We start from the raw sequence: 16,490 nt of genomic DNA on the forward strand, positions 1-16,490 counted from the left end.
TGTGGCATCCTAGAAACCATGTGAAGAAAGGGCTGAAAATAGAGATAACCAAGTGTGTCAAATGCTGCTAAGAGGCTATAAGATGAGGTCTGAGACTTAACTGTAGTTTGGTCAATGTGAACATCATCAGTAACTTCAGCCATTTTGATGAAGTAGTTGGGAAAAAAAAAAACTAGGGTAATTTCAGAAAGGCATTGGAGCAATGAAGAACTAAAGAAAGCTGCTATAAATATATGAAAAGTTTTGCTGTAAAGTAAATACATATATGGGGTTTTGTTTTGCTATGCAAAGAGTTTTTATTTGCATGCAATAGATATATGTACCCTTTCTTTCAAAGCTTCTGGGTTTCCTGTTTTGAGTAGAAATGTGATGTCTGTGAACAGCAACTCTGGTAAGAATTTTTCACAGTACATTAATTCCTCTGTCCTTTCTGAGGCCTCCCCTGTTTGGAGGTTGGAGGGGTCTTCCTGCTGGGTCTAGGTCTGTTTTTTCAGTAACCTCAAAACCTTTTGACTGATTCACAGCTCATATCCCCGTAACCAAAAATGACTACAGTCAACACTGCAGCCATGTAACTGACACCAAACCCTGATGTGGCCACAACTCTTCCTCTCTGGATCCCACCACCAACCTTATATACACAGGCAGTTTCCCACAGGCCGAATGTGGAAAGACCAAAGGACTACACGTATTAGGACCATAACATGAGGAAACACAGATACCCAGGGACATATTGAAGTGGTAGCAGCAGGCAGGGTCACATCCACCACCCATTCCCCACCATAATCTTCCTCCAGAATGTGACCACCCTGTACACTCGGACCCAAACAGGAGACCATTGCACAGCAAGACACATGGTTTCTCATAGAGCTCTATTGTGGCATATAATAATAGGTACTCTATATAAATTAAATTAAAAATAAAGCTCCAGCAGGTTGCACAGGTTGGCTGTTAATAAATATCTCTCTGGGTAATTGTGCCCCAAGACCAGCTCACGACCACTCTCCCTCATCCAGAGAATTATACAAAAATAAATACAGGCTCGGGGTGGGGTGGGGGGAGGACATGCCTGGTTTCATTCAAAAAGTCCTTTTTTCTCACATCATCCACTATCCCTTCCTCTCCATGGGTATCACTGCAGGGAGTCCCGTGCTGAGTGGACAGCTCCAGGACAAGGAAGGCTCTCTCCAATCGAGCATTCTCAGAAGCAAAGGACCAAGGTCCCTCACTGCACAGGCCACAAATCTCATATCAACCCTGTGGGGTGGTAGAGGGACTGCCCCTCCCCAGACCCTAGAGAGGGGGAAGCCTGTTATTGCTGATCCCACAAGCATCCCCTACGAGAACCAGGCCAGAGAGAGGCACAGCGCAAGCACCAGGAGGGACACACCACTGTTCAAAGCCACAGGGACGACCACCAGCCCAGCCAGGACTCCCAGAGTCTGGGTCAAGGGCCCCCGGAGCTGAGGAGGTAAGCCACATACACATTCTGCAGGGGCTGCTAGGGTGGGAGACTTCTTTGAGGGCTCAAGGTTTGGGTCTGCACCCTTTTCATCCTGGGAGATCACATGAGGTCTGGCCACACTAGAAAGACAGACCTCAGCCTCCACAGGACCAAGGAGGGTGGGATTCTGCTCCTGCAGAAGGACTGGAGCAGCTGGTTCTTTGCCAGATAAAGAAACCAAGCTGTCTGCCAACTCACCAGTGACCTCCATCCGGGCTTCTGTCCCGGCTTCCCCTGGGGACCTCGTCACCCCAGCTATGATCCTATTCATGTGCAAAGAAGTGGTGTTCTTACCCACCCCTTTCTCTGGATCCCCAGTAAATTGGCCCTCTGTACCCAGAACCACAGGGCTGTCACATCCTGAGCCTTCTGCCCATGGGAGCCACACATCTCCCATAGTGGCTACCATAGAGTGGGCCCCAGAGAGGATTTCCGGAGGCGATTCTTTGGGGCTGTCTCCTTCAGGGCTGGAGGGAGTGATGGAGAGCCCCTCTTCACCCTCCCCATCATCATCAGGGTCCTCGGTGTCCTTGATGAGCTCCACACCACGCCCCAGGCGCGCATAGTGCAGAGTGATCTCCTCAGCCAGGGCACTGTTCAGGGCCCTCTCAGGGCCAGGCCACTTCAAGATCAGGTCACGGTCCGTGAGTATGCCCAGGGGATGGCTGGGGGACATCCCTCCATCTGTGGGGCCCTCCCCACCACCCCCTGCCCCACCTGCAGCCACAGCAGCCCGCAAGCGGCTCAGGTGGGATAAGTAGAGCTGCTCCAGCTCCTGGTCAATGGTGTCTTCGCCAAGCAGCTCCTCCAACCCACTCACGACCTCCAGACCCCCAGAAGGCTCATCCATAATAGCCCCCACCATGGGGTCCTTTCGACCCCCTCCACTCTCACTCAATACTTCCCACGTGGTCTCAACTTGTTGCTGGCTGGGTTCCAGGAAGGGCCCCGTGGCCCCCTCACTTGCATCGGGCCCTGAGGCCTGGTCCCTGGGGAAGCCACCCAGACCACAGAGAGGGGTGGAGGGGGGAATCCTGATGGCTGGTGCCTGGGGGACTTCTGTAAAAGCCACAGGTGGACTGCTTCTAGAGATGTCACCTTCTTCTGGGGGTTTTCCAGTTGCAGTAGCTTCAGAAACCTGGAGCCATGATGGGAATAGGGAGAGAAAAGGAAGGGAATGAAGTAGAGGAGGGGAGGGACAAGCAAGACAATAAGAACAAGTGACAGCCCACACCCAGCCCAACAGGAGTTTCTGGATAATGCCTTAAAGAGCCCTCTTGAATTCTTTAAACTCCAACGACTCTGTCATCCAGATAGGTATTTACGTAAGTAAATAGGTAGGTAGGTAGATTATTAGATAGATAAATAAATAGATATAGATAGATATGGACATATATTGGTACTGGGGATTGAAATCGGGTACTTTACCACTGAGCTATATCCACAGCCTATATATATATATATATATATATATATATATATATATATATATATATTTTTTTTTTTTTTTTGAGACAGGGTCTCGCCAAGTTGCGAAAGTTGCTGAGGCTGGCCTCAAACTTGCAATCTTCCTGTCTCAGCCTCCCAAGTTCTGGGATTACAGGTGTGCACCATCACACTCAATTTATGTCTAAATTTTTTTTTCAAAACAATTCCATAGAAAATGAGAGGGGAGGCAGGGAGTATGGAAAGTAGGAATGGACACATGTTGATATTTGTTGGAACTAGGTGATGGTATATGTGAGTTCATTATACTAGTCTCTTTACATTTATATATATTTGGAAATTTTTATAATAAGAAGTTAAAACATACACACACACACACACACACACACACACACACACACAGCTCTGAGATGTCCCTTCCTCCCCTGCCACCACCATCAGGGCTCTCCCAGACCACTGCAATGGCCTCCTCCTCCTCCCTGGCATCCCTGTTTCTATCCTCCCCTAACAGCTTATTTCCAGGTAGCATCCAGAGGGAGCTTGTTAAATCCAAGGTCAGACCAAGTCCCTCCTCTACTCACAACCTTCCTGTGGCTCCCGCTCTCACTATAAAAGCCTAAGTCCTCACTGTGGCCCACAAAACCTTGTCCAATCTATCCCCAGCCACCTCTCTTAACCTTAACTCCCACCATTCTGCCCCCCACTCACTCTGCTCCCTCCACAATAGCCTCCCCTGTCCCTCACACATTAGTCATGGCCCCACTTCAGGAACTTTGTACTTGCCTGGAATGCTCATCTAGTTATCCCCATGGCTCACTCTCTCATCTTTAGATCTTCTCTCAAATCTCAATCTTTGCTAAGTCCTTCCCAGTCCACCTGATCTAAAGCTGTAAACATCCATATCTCTCTCTGTGTCTCTCTCTCCTTCTCTCCCTCTCCCTTCAGTTTTTCCCTTAGTATTCATCTTCATATAACAATATGCTATGTATTTTAACTATTATTTTATTGTATCTCACCTAACATGTAAGCCCCATGCAAACAGCATTTTTGTTTACCACTGTGTTTCCAGTGTCTAAACACAGAAAGCACCCCTAAATATTTGCCAAATTAACGACTGAAATTTCCCTAAGCCCAGGTAAATCACTGATTCTCCCCCTCCCCTATCAGCTTCTGGTTTTTGCAAACTCCCTCTGACCTAGAATGAACCCAGAGTTCATTCTTGGCTCCACTACCTAGTCCAGCTGAGGTTACACTTTAGGCTGTCTACCCCCAGGATGCAAGGGCCTGCTTACCTGAAGGGTCATCTGGGGCCATGGACGGAGAGGGGTAGGGGCCACCAAGGGGCCCAGTGACTCCTGGACATCAAGATGTTCTGCTTAAGAGAAGAGAAGGAAAGTGTTGGAGCAAGACAGGTGTAAAAGCATGTCTTATTTTATTAAGAAAATCTACGAGTGTGGCCAACTGGCAGTTTGTCTCTGAAGCTTTCTGTGGCAGTCTAAGGCAGAGGGTACCTCTTCATTTTTATAGAAAGAAAAAGGGTAGGAAGAACGAAATGACAGGAGCTTGGGATGTGGCTCAGTGGTAGATCACTTACCTAGCATGCACAAAGCCCTGGGTTCAATCCCCAGTGCTACAAATAATAATAATAATTAGTAGTAGAAGTAGTAGTATTTAATATTATTGTTGCTTCACCAGGTGTGTCAGCACACACCTGTAATCCCAGTGACTCAGGATCCTGAGCCAGGAGGATTGTAAGTTCAAGATCAGCCTCAGCAATTTAACAAGTTCAAAATAAAAAATGGCTGGGGATGTAGCTTAAGCTTTTTTATTTTGAGCTTGTTAAATTGCTGTAAAGCACCCTTGGAAGAAGGAAAAGAAAAAAGAAGGGGCTAGAAGGCCTGAAGGTAGAGCACTTTATGTACAAGTCCCTAGGTTCAAATCCCTAGTACTGCAAACAAGCAAAAACAAATGAGTTATAAAAAGGGACTAGAACTGCAAAGCTTGCCAGGTGCTTACCCATGGCAGGGGTATTATCATCCATGTTCTTCATCCTCAGCTCCTCTTCATGAGGCCTGTGGGGCAGAGGAGAGAGCACATAGATCTCACGCCCTGAGAGACCAGTTCTGCCACCCGTGGGTACCTTGTGCACCTCTGTGGTGGCCTATCCTCACCTGACAGCTGCTACTTTCTGCTGAAAAGTCCTACACGCTTATGGAAATTTTGCAAAATACAGGAAAGTATAAATATACAGGAAACAAAGCAATCACACACATCAGATAGAGGCTACCACTATTACCATTATGGAAAATTTCATTCCAGACATTCTCTGAAACTGTTTAGATTCTACATACTTTTACAGCTGGCTTTGATGATTTATCAGTAAGAAACATTACAGGATTTTGCAAACATTGAAAATGGCTGCTTAATAGTCATATCTTATGGCTTGTTATAATTTCCATAGCTATTCCCTTTCTGCTGAGCAAGTAGGTTGTTTCCTTTACTTTTGGGTCAAAAGCAGACTTCAGCAAACAGTTTTGTGCACAGCTTCAACATGTTTGGTTCACTATGCATAGTGGAGCTTGCCCATAATCCCAGCAACTTGGGAAGCTGAGAGAGAAGGATCACAAGCTCAAGGCCAGCCTCAACAACTTAGTAAGAACCTATCTCAAAGTAAAAAATAATAATAAAAAGGGCCAGGGATGCAACTCAGAGGTACAGTATCACTGGGTTTAATCCCACAATAAGAAAAAAACTGGATCATTTGTTTATGGTCCATTCCTGTCTGGGGACAAAGCCATCTTCTCCAAGAAGGGGCAGAGGGAAAAGACTTTGGGACACAGGAGTCAACAGGGGGAAGAAAGAAAAAGTAAATGGAGAACGGGAAAGGGGTCAGAAAGGCCTGGGTCCCTTCACTAGCCCTTGCCCATGCCCAGATCAGCCTGCCATATCATGTCACCTTCTCACTCGTAACATAAGCCAGGATATGCACATCAAGCACAGGGAAATGAAGAGGAATGAGAATGGAAAGCCATATATCAGGACCTGGCACACAGCAGGGCTAAATCAATAGGAAGTGGCTCTTGCTCCCTTGCCAGCTAAGTCTGACTTAAGTGACATAAACCAAGTATATTTCAACCAGATACCTCCCTTGCCAGGGTTGGTGTCTCATGATGAAGAAATCACTATTCTTACTTTCTTACGAGTATCAAATGTGTACAGATAAGGTGAATGAAGGAAGCACTGATTACAGTTTCAGAGACCTGAGGGAAGCTTAGACTTTTCTTCCTGAGAGGCAATGGGGTGATACTGACATTCCTAGAAATAGCTGAAACTTTGTGAAAACACCGCATCACTTGCCTTCACAAATAAAGAATATCAAGCTGGACGTGGTGGCACATGCATGTAATCCCAGCGGCTCAGGAGGCTGAGGCAGAGGCAGGAGGATTATGAGTTCAAACCCAGCCTCATCAGCTTAGTAATGCCCTAACCAACTCAGTGAGACCCTGTCTCTAAATAAAATATAAAAAAGGGCAAGGGATGTGGCTCAGTGGTTAAGCACCCCTGAGTTCAATCTCTGGTACCAAAAAAAAAAAAAAAAAACAGTATCACTAATTGACCTGTATGTATGTACTATGGTATTAAGGCACTGGTCTGTGTGCCTCACATATATTAATTTAATCTTCACAGTGCCCTGAGATAGGTACTTCTAATCCTTTAAACTATGCAGTGCTATTATTCCCATCCTACATATGATGATCTGGAGATGGTGTAAGTGGCTTACAGTCATGCAGACAGGATTGAGACACAGGCCTTCTGGTTTTGAATCAATATGCTGCCACTTCTTAGATGAGAAAGACTGGGGTCTTACCCAATTTGATTTCCAACACTTTCTAGAAGTAGATAAAGGGAGGCATCAATAATAGACAAGATTTCTCCCTACTCCTTCATCCAGCCTTTTCTTTGGACTTGCCCTTTGCCCTCCATACTCATTCCCAGTTTCCCTGCCTCCATGGTCATGTGGGCTAGAAGACCAACAAGGACAAAGGTTGCCAGAACTTTTTATTATCACCCTTGAGGAAGAAGCCTGAACCATGTATACGAATCTAGAATCTGGAAAGCCTTGGAAAGGAGAGTCTATCATTCTCTCTGGTCTAGGGCTTAAACATCCCAGAGAGAGGCATCTGAATCAGAATACTACAGGACCTCAGATGGGTAATGCTGGGATCCCAGAGATCAACTCCCTGTACCTCACAGTTGAGAAACAGAGATTCAGAGCAAATCACCATAGTCCTGTACTAGTCCCCTCTGTAGATTTAAAATCCAGGCCTATGAACTTGTGGCTCAACATGATCTCTGCCCAACAGCTCGAAGTCAGTGTTTGTTAAAAAAAATAAAAATAATCTTCCTAGGATCTTCTAAAGCAAGCCGCTTCAAAAATACTCCTGAACAGACAGAAAGCCAGCCCTCCCTCCCAGGGACAGGACTAGGCAAGCCTTCCTGCCATCTGGCCCAGTTCTGACATGCGTGACAACCAAGTTTCTAAAAGCCACTACAAAGTGGCTTAAATGTGCAAGTGAAAAGGGAAGAACTCAGGAAGCAGTCAGCCAAAAGGCAAAGGTCTCCACAATTCAGCTGGAGGAAGAAATGGGGGAAGAAAACAAATACAAAAGAAATCCTTCAACTGCCAGAGCAGCACTTTGACAAGTCTAAGAGGAACATCTAAAACTCAGGTCAAGCAACTGAGCCTATCCCAGGGTCCACAGAGTCCACAGAAGCAAACAAGTTGTTCTCCTAAACTCAAAGTCAGAAAAATGAAAGCAGGAGGCACCAGCATTTATTGTTCACTTCTCCAAAACCAGGCCCTTTTCATTGATATACCAAATCATTTGAAATGCAGAAAGTAAGGCTTAAGGAACTGTCCCTATGCACACTCACTCCACACCACACTAATAACATACAAGGGGAGCTCCATTTTGAAGACAGTATCTGAAATTGGAGGCCTAAAATATAGATATATCCTTGAACTGTCGTCCACGATAACAATTTTAGAGGCAGCTCTGACTACAATCAAAATGAGGACAGTAAGGGAAATCAAGAACAAGTGTATACTGACTCACTGATCAGTAACAGAAGAAGGATTCTTAGAAAAATGGGGAGAGATATTAAGAACAAAACTGTACCTACAGTGCGCCTGCTAATTTTCAAGAAGGAAACCTGCTTTTTTGGCACCAGTCCCACAAATGCCACGTGGCATCCTCTCAAGGGTTGTAGGCAGTAGAAGGCCATGGCACCAATTGCTGCGGTTGTCTCGGGCAAGAACCTTGGGAGTGCTTGTGAGCAATAGCCAAGTCGGTGTTATTTGGAAGGGGCTAAGGCCTGCACACCAATCTCCTGGGTGTGAAAATTTCTCCTGCAAGGAACTGCTGAACTCACAGTACCTAAGGAAATCGGGGAGAGAGATCTTAGAAAGAGGTGGCACCAGCCTTTGCCTAGGCCAGCAGACACACACCAGAAAGATGAGTTGCCAGGGTTAGACAGTGAACAAGCAAGAGAGGGCTGGCAAGCCTCATGGAGAAAAGCAAAGCAGGCTCTCAAGAACAGTCACATCCCTGCTACCACCAACACCACCCAAGAGCTGAGTGCCCTCAGCACTCACATCTTCAAAGAGTGTTGCCAGCCCAAAGTGGGTCAGGCACTGAAACCAAAGGGAAACTCAGCAGTTCCCAGCTCCCATGGACACAATCTGATGCTGCTGCTGACTCTGGGGGGGGGGGGGGAGGCAGTTTCAGAAAGCTGCCCTGTGATACTTGGAATCACAGTTACCCTAGGCCTTTGCTTTCAGGAAAGAATGGGGTTTGAAGGCAGATGTGAAAGCCACCAAGTTATGTGGGACACTGCCTCACCTTCCCCAAGCAATGTCAGCCTCAACTTTGAGACTTATAATATGGCAAGGTGAAGGGAGGAAAGCATTTATCATGCTGTGAGTTTCACTTATTGCTGTGACAATTCCCTAGCCATAGCCCACCAGTAAGGAAACCATTTTACATCATAACCCAGCACACCCACTCATGAGTAAATATATTCACACATATAGAACTGAAAAATGGTTGTTCTTTGAATTTGAAACAATACTTACCTTTCCTACATAGTGTGACATGCTTGGTACTTCTATGCCACTTTTTAGTATTGGTTAGAACCCAATAAATTGATTTCACATCTCAATAAATGGTCAGAACATGCAAGTTTTAATAATCCCAGCCCTTCCACCTATTAGCAGTGTAACCTGGTGCAAGTTATTTAGCCTCTCTACGTCACACTCTTCTCATCTATCAAGAGCAGATAATAGTGATTTCCTCCCTCAGTCAGTTAAGTGAACTGAAGAAATATATGAAAAGTGTCTATAAAGTGCTTAAAAGTAATTCTCTTCAAATTTGCACTGAGGGAAACTGAGGATCTGAAAAAGAAAGCTACATGCCCAGTGGTGCCCAGCTGGTAAGACACACTCCCCAGCCTGGTAGAACTGGGGTACCAGAGCAGAATCTCCCAGGCTTAGTTCCCAGCTCTGCCACTTTCTTAATGAAGGACCTCAGGCCCACATCCTTAACTGTGATGCCTTATCAATTTTCTATGGAATAAAATGGGTGTCATTTTTCATTAAATCCTCTCTCCAGACACCTCTGATAACCTCTGACCCATCCTATTTCAACTCTAATTGCTCCCATTGGCCCTAAGGCTGCCAACTTACATTATTAAGTTATTATCAAATTGGATCCCATCCATTCAGTTATAAGTGCACCTAAAACCCACTGAGGCCTTATTGTGCATCATCCCAGTGACCGACCCTGGACATACACCAGTGAGCAAACCCAACTAGGAAGCTTACAATTCACTGTGGAAGAAGACATTAAAAAAATACTCAAACTCGTTCTTTCAACAAACATTTATTGAGCACCTGCTAAATCCCAGGCACCATGGCAGGCCTGCAAAATACAGTGGTGACCAAAAGCAGACTGTATCCCTACCCCTCACGGAGCTTACAGTCTATCAGGGCAGAGTTATCCAGTAACCCCTTAATAAATGTCTAACTAAAAACTGAGGTCAGTGCCTTAAAAAAAAAAAAAAAAAGCAAAGAATGTTCTAGAACAAGGGGCCTTGGCCCAGACCACAGGGATGTTGAGGGCTTAAGAATGCTTAGAATGAAAATAAGCAAGGGAGGGATCAAGGGAGTAAGAGGCTACTCTGGAGCACTGAGAAGAGGAGGGGATGAATGCAGCCCTGAATAAGGTTTAATTTGAGGAACCATTAAGACTCAGTCAAGTAGAAATACCAAGTTCAGATACAAGGCTAAAAAAGCAGGGTGAAAGAAAAGGGCCAGAGAGTTCAGAGGAAAAGTAACAGAGTGTGATCCCAACGCCAAGGAAGGAAATGACTTCATTAGGAGTGGTCAGCCACTTCAAGAAAACCGAAAAATCTCCTATGGAATGTTGCTGATGCAAGGGGCTGACGAATACATAGGGGTGAGCAGGGAGAGAAAGGGCATGTGGCCAATCCTTCCCATAGGGTGGGAGTGAATGGGGAGGGAGATTACTACAGTGCTGGCCAGGAGCCAAGGGCAGAGAGGAGATCAGTAGAGATAGCAACACTGGCAGGGGGAAAGGTCAACAGAGAGGATCAGGGAGGGCAGTAGAAAAGCTGCCAGGACAAAAAAGGGGATTGTCGAGTTCATATTCTGCAGCAGGTAGAAGAAAATTGGAACCTGGAGCATAGGAGGAGGAACTGGCCTAAAGGTGAAGGGACTTTTCCTCACCTGTAACACAGGAGAGGAGAACTTGACTTAGAGGCTGCAAATTGTAAGGAGTTCCATTCTTATGGTTTCTATTGTGTTTTGGGAAGCAGGAGGAGAAATGTGAACATAAAGAACATTTGAAAAAGTTACATGAGAAAAGCAACAACAGTGGGTCAGAAAAATACAGCAGGACTGCCTTGCAGGGTAGTAAATGATCGAAAATTTGGGGTGGGGCTCATCTGCTGTGCATGCTATAACATGCTGTAACAGGGCATGCCTGCTAGGCTTCCCAGTACTATGAGAAAAACTGGGAACCCAAGGAGCTTGAAGTGGATGGGTTTCCCTAGGAAGCCCTCTTAGAACTGCAGGATCCACTCCACGAGACTGCTAGAGACGAACATTACCAGTAAAGGAAAGAACATGAGCAAAAGTCCTGAAGCAGGAAAGAGCCAGGGCCCTGGGAGTGACAGAAAGACCAGGCTGAAAGAATTCAGGAACAGAGTCCAGTATGAGGAAAGCCTAGAAGCCAGCAGAGGCCAGATTGGGAGACTAGAGTGGAAGGTGCTTAAAGGCCATGGTTAGGCTTTGTTGGTCTTTGTTTTTAAGAGGAACAGGTGACCTTCTTGGAGTGTTAAGCCAAGGTAGACCAAGAGGGCTCCTTTCCACACCGGCCCTGGAACTTGGGACTCTAGGAACCTCAGTTTGCTCCTCTAAGAAAGAGGGATTAAAAACAATGCAGTGGGGCTGGGGTTGTGGCTCAGTGGTAGAGCACTTGCCTTGTAAGTGTGAGGCACTGGGTTTGATTCTCAGCACCACATAAAAATAAATAAATAAAATAAAGGTCCATCAACAACTAAAAAAAAAAATCAAAACAAAAAAACACAGCTCACAGGGTCTGCTGTCAGGTGTAACTACAATGCACAAAAATATTTGGCAAAGTGCCTAGCAAAGAGCAGGGTCTCAGCCAGGTCTCACATGACAAGTTCTCCACACTGCCCCTCCCTCCCAGCTCCACAAAAGCCCTTGGTTATGTTAAGACCAGTCTGAATCTCCTTTCCCCTGCTTGAACCCAGCACTGTGCCCAGCATGCAGAAGGTTATCAATAAACACTTGTTGATGGATTATCTGTAAGCCTAATGGGGAATTGAAAGCCTGGTCCCACAACCCAGGGAAAGCAGCCATTGGGGCTTTTGAATTACATCCCAATGACCACCAGACTTCTCCCATTTCCCCCACCTGGCGTGGTCGTATCCAGTGCATAGGGGGTCTACAGCCAGTATTTCCTGAAGCCCTCTACAACGGGGCTCCCACAGGTAAAGGATATCCCCTGAGATCCTTCACTATTTCCCCAGAGGTCTGGATCACAGGGGGTGGCTCTTCAACAGCGCTCCAAGTAATCAGCAGCACACAGGTTTTAAAACAATAATAAGTTGAAATGTACTCGCCAGGAAAGCCACCAACCTACAAAGAAAACCTTATCGCTGATCTTGCAATGAGCACCAGCCTCCCCTTTGCAAGAGCTGAGATCAAAAGATAAAGAAACTATCAAAAAGCCATCTGCCCACTTAAAATAATATCACAAGTCATGTTAGGAACCACAGACCTGGGGCCACCTACCAAAACAATTGTCTAAACGGGCTGCTTCAATTTCTCCTTAAAACCACCCATGTATTTTAAAAGAAAAACACCCTTTCCACCCACCTTGCCCTAGCAAGGTTTTGATTTCTCTGTCCCTTGCTTTTCACAACTCTTAAAAATGACCAAACTCTGTTACTCAAACTGTCTCATCTTATAGAAAGGGCTCCCATGACAGCAGGTTGAGATGACAACTTGGGAAAAATGATAGAAATGAAAGCAATTCTGGGGCACTAGAACTACTGGATCTCTTGATCTGGGAAGTGGTTATATAAGTGCATACATATGTACAAATCCACTGGGTCGTATGCTTAAGCAGTGCATTTTCTGTAGGTATACCTCAATAAAACATAAAGGCAAAAGAAAAGCACAACACATTGAGAACACCAAGAATGAAATCCAGAATTTTCCCTGAACCCTGCCAGAACTTCAAAGAGGATCAGCACTTTAAAAAAAATAATGTCCTTAGCATTTCTACCTGGTCCTGTCATTCACTAGCTGAGTGACTTTGAGCAAACTGGCTCACCTGAGTTCCCCGTTTCCCCCCTTAAATGGAGACCATCATTACAGCACCTACACCATATACATGAACACTTGGCCTCAATGAGAGAATGGACCTGGAACTCTTAGCAGAGTTCAGTAAATGCTGGCCACTCTTATGTAGCTACTACCATGCCTCAGTTACCTTGGCCACATTTGCTGTATTTGACTCAACCACACATGATGGTCACTCCCCTTTAGCAAATTAGGGAACTGAGGCCAGGCCACACAGCTGGTGATAGGAGTTGAGTCTAGTAGGGGAACTTCGAGAACTGCATGTGAATAACTAAACATCAATATAGCTAACAACTCTATGGCACTTTGAATCCGGCTTGGTTCTGAGTGCTTTCATTTGTATCCTGTAAAGTAGGTGCCCATAATCGCCTGTTTTACAGAAGACGATACAGTCAGTTGAGGCACAGTATGGTTAAATAAGTTGGCCAAGGGGCTATGATTGTGGCTCAGCAGTACAGTGCTCACCTAGCATGTGCAGGGCACTGGGTTCGATCCTCAGCACCACATAAAAATAAAATAAAGATTAAAACACACAGCTGAATCAAATGTTTAAAAAATATATAAGTTGGCCAAGTTCACAAAGCTGGTAAGTGAAATGGCTAGGATTTGAACCCAGGCAATTTGATGCCAGAATCCACACTTTTGTTGTTGTTATTACTGGGGATTAAACCAAGGGGGCCTTAACCATTGAGCCATAACCACAGCCCATTTTATATTTTGAGACAGGGCCTCATTAAGGTGCTGAGGCTGGCTTTGAACTTGCGATCTTCCTGCCTCAGCCTCCCGAGCTGCTGGGATTACAGGTGTGTGCCACGGTGCCTAGCCAAAATCCACACTTTTTATTTTTAGTAGTTGTAGACGGACGGCATGGCTTTATTTATTTTTATATATGGCGCTGAAGAAAGAACCTAGTGCCTCACACATGCTAATCAAGTGCACTGCCACTGAGCCACAACGCCAGAATCCACACTCTTTGGTGGCGGGCGGGGGGGGGGGGGGGGGGGGGGGCGGCACAGGGTGGTAAGCAGGCACTTGACTGCTTGTTCACTCACTTAGGCACATATGCCCACCAGCCGTAAGAAAGGCCTTTCTTTTAATTTTTTTTTTTTTAGGGGGAAAGGACCTACTTTGCCCAGGCTAGTCTCAAAACTTGTAGGCTTGAGTGATCCTCCCGCCTCAGCTTCCCAAGAAGCTGAGAATACATGTGGGCATCACAGTGCTGGGCACGAGGTATATCTTTCTGAACCACTCACAGCCTAAAGCTTCCCCAGGACCAACAGATCCCACAAACACCTCACTGCAACCAGCAACATCTAGTCAAGCATATACAAGGTCCAAAAAAAGCATTTTCCCACTTCCAGTCCTTCCAGGAATGGGGGATTGTATGCATTTTAGAGAAAACCTACTGATCACAAGCTATATTTAGATGGCCACATAAATAATCAGGCCTAGTGGCTGTCATTAAAACTTATATAAGTTAATGGAGGAAACCTATGAAGATCTTGGATCAAAGCTTCCTGGGATAGAACTGGCTCTTTCTCCCAGTCCCTGAATGGTTACTGGAAGTGTGGCAATAAAAAGGGACATGAGCTTCAAGTCTACTCCCCATCTGGTTCTGCCTCTGCCAAAACCACCGCTTCCCTGAGAGCATGGCCTCAGTCCCTCACCTCTGCAGGCCTCAACCTAGATTACAGAGCATAATAGTAAAGAACGTGCACAGACTTCGAAGTCAGAAAGGGCTGGTGTCAAAAAGCCAGGAGCCATCACTTCCTCAACCAGTTTCTCCACCTCTGGAACCCTGATTTTTTCTGTCAGATGGGGATCAGATTCCCTATTCATCACCTGCAAGGCTGTTGGTCCACACTACCATGTCACTTCAGTTCTCCATTCCAGCACACTGCCCATTCATTCACACCAAATTCATTCCAGCCTCAGGGCCTTTGCACTTGCCATTCATGCTATCTAGAACCTTCCTTACCTATATGTACATAACTGTTCCTTATCATTCAGGACTGTTTAAATGATGCCCCTTTTCTACCAATTCTCTTCCCCCCATCTCTTCTTTCATATTATCCAGGACTCATCTAAAAGGCTCTCCCTGAACACAATCTCTAAAACAACCATTGCCTCCCAATCTATCTCCTCATACTTCTTTCCTCTCAGCAGCTAACCTTATCCCTACTTATCTGCTTACTTGTTGTTTTTTCAAACTGTCTCCCACAGGAGCCTGTATGATCCTTGAGGAGAGGGAAGATGTCTGTTTTGTTTAGGGCTTTACAGTGGAGCTCAATAAATGAATAAATGAAAAATCCCAACAATTAAAACAGTTACTAGCACATGTTTGGCCTCCACAACTATTTGACTGACTGCACTCTCCTCCCTGTTCTGAAGATAAGGCCTGAGGGGTTCCTGGGCAGGAATGCTTGCCCTCCATTCTACATACGGCCCTGTGTTGGCGGAGGTGGCGCTGGCAGACATTACCTGCGCCTCACCGGCTTCATGCAGCTCTTCAGCTGCCTGGCCTCAGCCTCCACCGGACCCTGGCACTCAGGCTGTGGCTCCAGCTGCTGCTGCTGGAGCAACCCTTCGACATCACTGGGTGTGGGAGCGGGTGCGATCCGGAGCAGGACTGTGTAGTTGCGGCCGTGGTTGTTGGCCCAGAAAGTGCCCTCGGGGGTCTCATAGCGCACCACGAAGTCGAGGCGTGCCCCATCACCCGCGCCCTCAGCAAAGGGCAGCTGGAAGGCAAAGCGGTCGGTGCGGCCGCCGTCGTCGGGTGAGGAGGCAGATGCCTGGCCAGGGCCCAGGCCGAGACCTGGATCCAGGATGGGATCTCCTGCTCCTGTTCCTCCTGCTCCTGCACCAGGCGGGCTGCGCGGGACGTAGCGCGCTGGGTGGTCGCAGAAGGAAGCCCAGCCGTCGTGTGAGGCCCGCACGTGCACCGCTTTCTCGAAGGAGCGGTTCAGCACGCGTACCAACCCGCGCAGCACCGGCGGGCGTCCCCCAGGCACCCACACCCCGGCACCCCCGGGAACCGCTCCGGGAGGCGGCAGCAACGCCTCCAGCTCCACCATGACGCGCCCCAAGCGCTCCAGACGGCCCGGCGCAGGCGGCAGCGAAAATGTGGGCACCAGATAAAAACCCCCGCCAGCAGGGACGGGGCACAGCGGCGAGGGCTCGGGAATAACCTCGTCTTCCTCCTCCCCTTCATCCCCATCCTCGCCATCGTCGTCCTCATCAGCCCCGCCGCCGCCGCCATCTTGCCCTGCCGCTGCCGCCATCTTGCCCGCCCCGGGCCCGCCCCACGGCCGGTAGCGGCGCAGCTGCGCCAGCGGCAGCCCCAGGGCCTCGTCGGCGAACAGCACCCTCCGCGGGGCCACCGCCGCCTCAACCGAGGTGCGGGGCTCGCCCGCGGCCGGTGATGGGGGCGCGGGATGCCGCAGCGGGGGCTCCACAGGGGCCGTGCGCGCCATATCGGCGGCCGCGGCGGCACCGACGGCACCGGCGGCGGCACCGGCGGGGGCAGGGCCTGAAGGGGCCGACAGCCAATGGGAAGGCCAGTGC

General features: G+C 47.4%; 1 protein-coding gene across 2 annotated transcripts; it reads right to left on the bottom strand.

Moving 5' to 3' along the window:
• Nucleotides 1-855: 855 nt before the first annotated feature.
• Ppp1r3f (protein phosphatase 1 regulatory subunit 3F) lies at nt 856-16,451 on the bottom strand. 2 transcript variants are annotated; one of them, XM_027952278.2, is made up of 4 exons: nt 15,408-16,451; nt 4,967-5,022; nt 4,243-4,322; nt 856-2,642 (listed from the first exon to the last, which is right to left on the bottom strand). In XM_027952278.2, exons 1-4 carry the CDS (start codon nt 16,397-16,399, stop codon nt 1,338-1,340), a joined length of 2,433 nt encoding a protein of 810 aa, XP_027808079.2. In that variant the 5' UTR covers nt 16,400-16,451; the 3' UTR covers nt 856-1,337. The 2 variants fall into 2 exon arrangements, with proteins under 2 accessions (XP_027808079.2, XP_027808078.1); XM_027952277.2 differs by having other exon boundaries at nt 4,243-4,325.
• Nucleotides 16,452-16,490: the final 39 nt, after the last annotated feature.

The sequence above is a fragment of the Marmota flaviventris genome, chromosome X, assembly GCF_047511675.1.
Source record: "Marmota flaviventris isolate mMarFla1 chromosome X, mMarFla1.hap1, whole genome shotgun sequence".
In the NCBI taxonomy this organism is placed as follows: Eukaryota; Metazoa; Chordata; class Mammalia; order Rodentia; family Sciuridae; genus Marmota; species Marmota flaviventris.

What these genes read in the sequence shown, in the direction of transcription:
- Ppp1r3f (XM_027952277.2), bottom strand. Translation starts at nt 16,399, where the DNA reads ATGGCGCGCACGGCCCCTGTGGAGCCCCCGCTGCGGCATCCCGCGCCC. An exon ending in ATGAAGCCGGTGAGGCGCAG is followed by an intron (nt 5,023 to 15,407) that starts GTAATGTCTGCC and finishes TCTGCCCCACAG; the next exon opens with GCCTCATGAAGAGGAGCTGA. An exon ending in GGCCCCAGATGACCCTTCAG is followed by an intron (nt 2,643 to 4,242) that starts GTAAGCAGGCCC and finishes TCATGGCTCCAG; the next exon opens with GTTTCTGAAGCTACTGCAAC.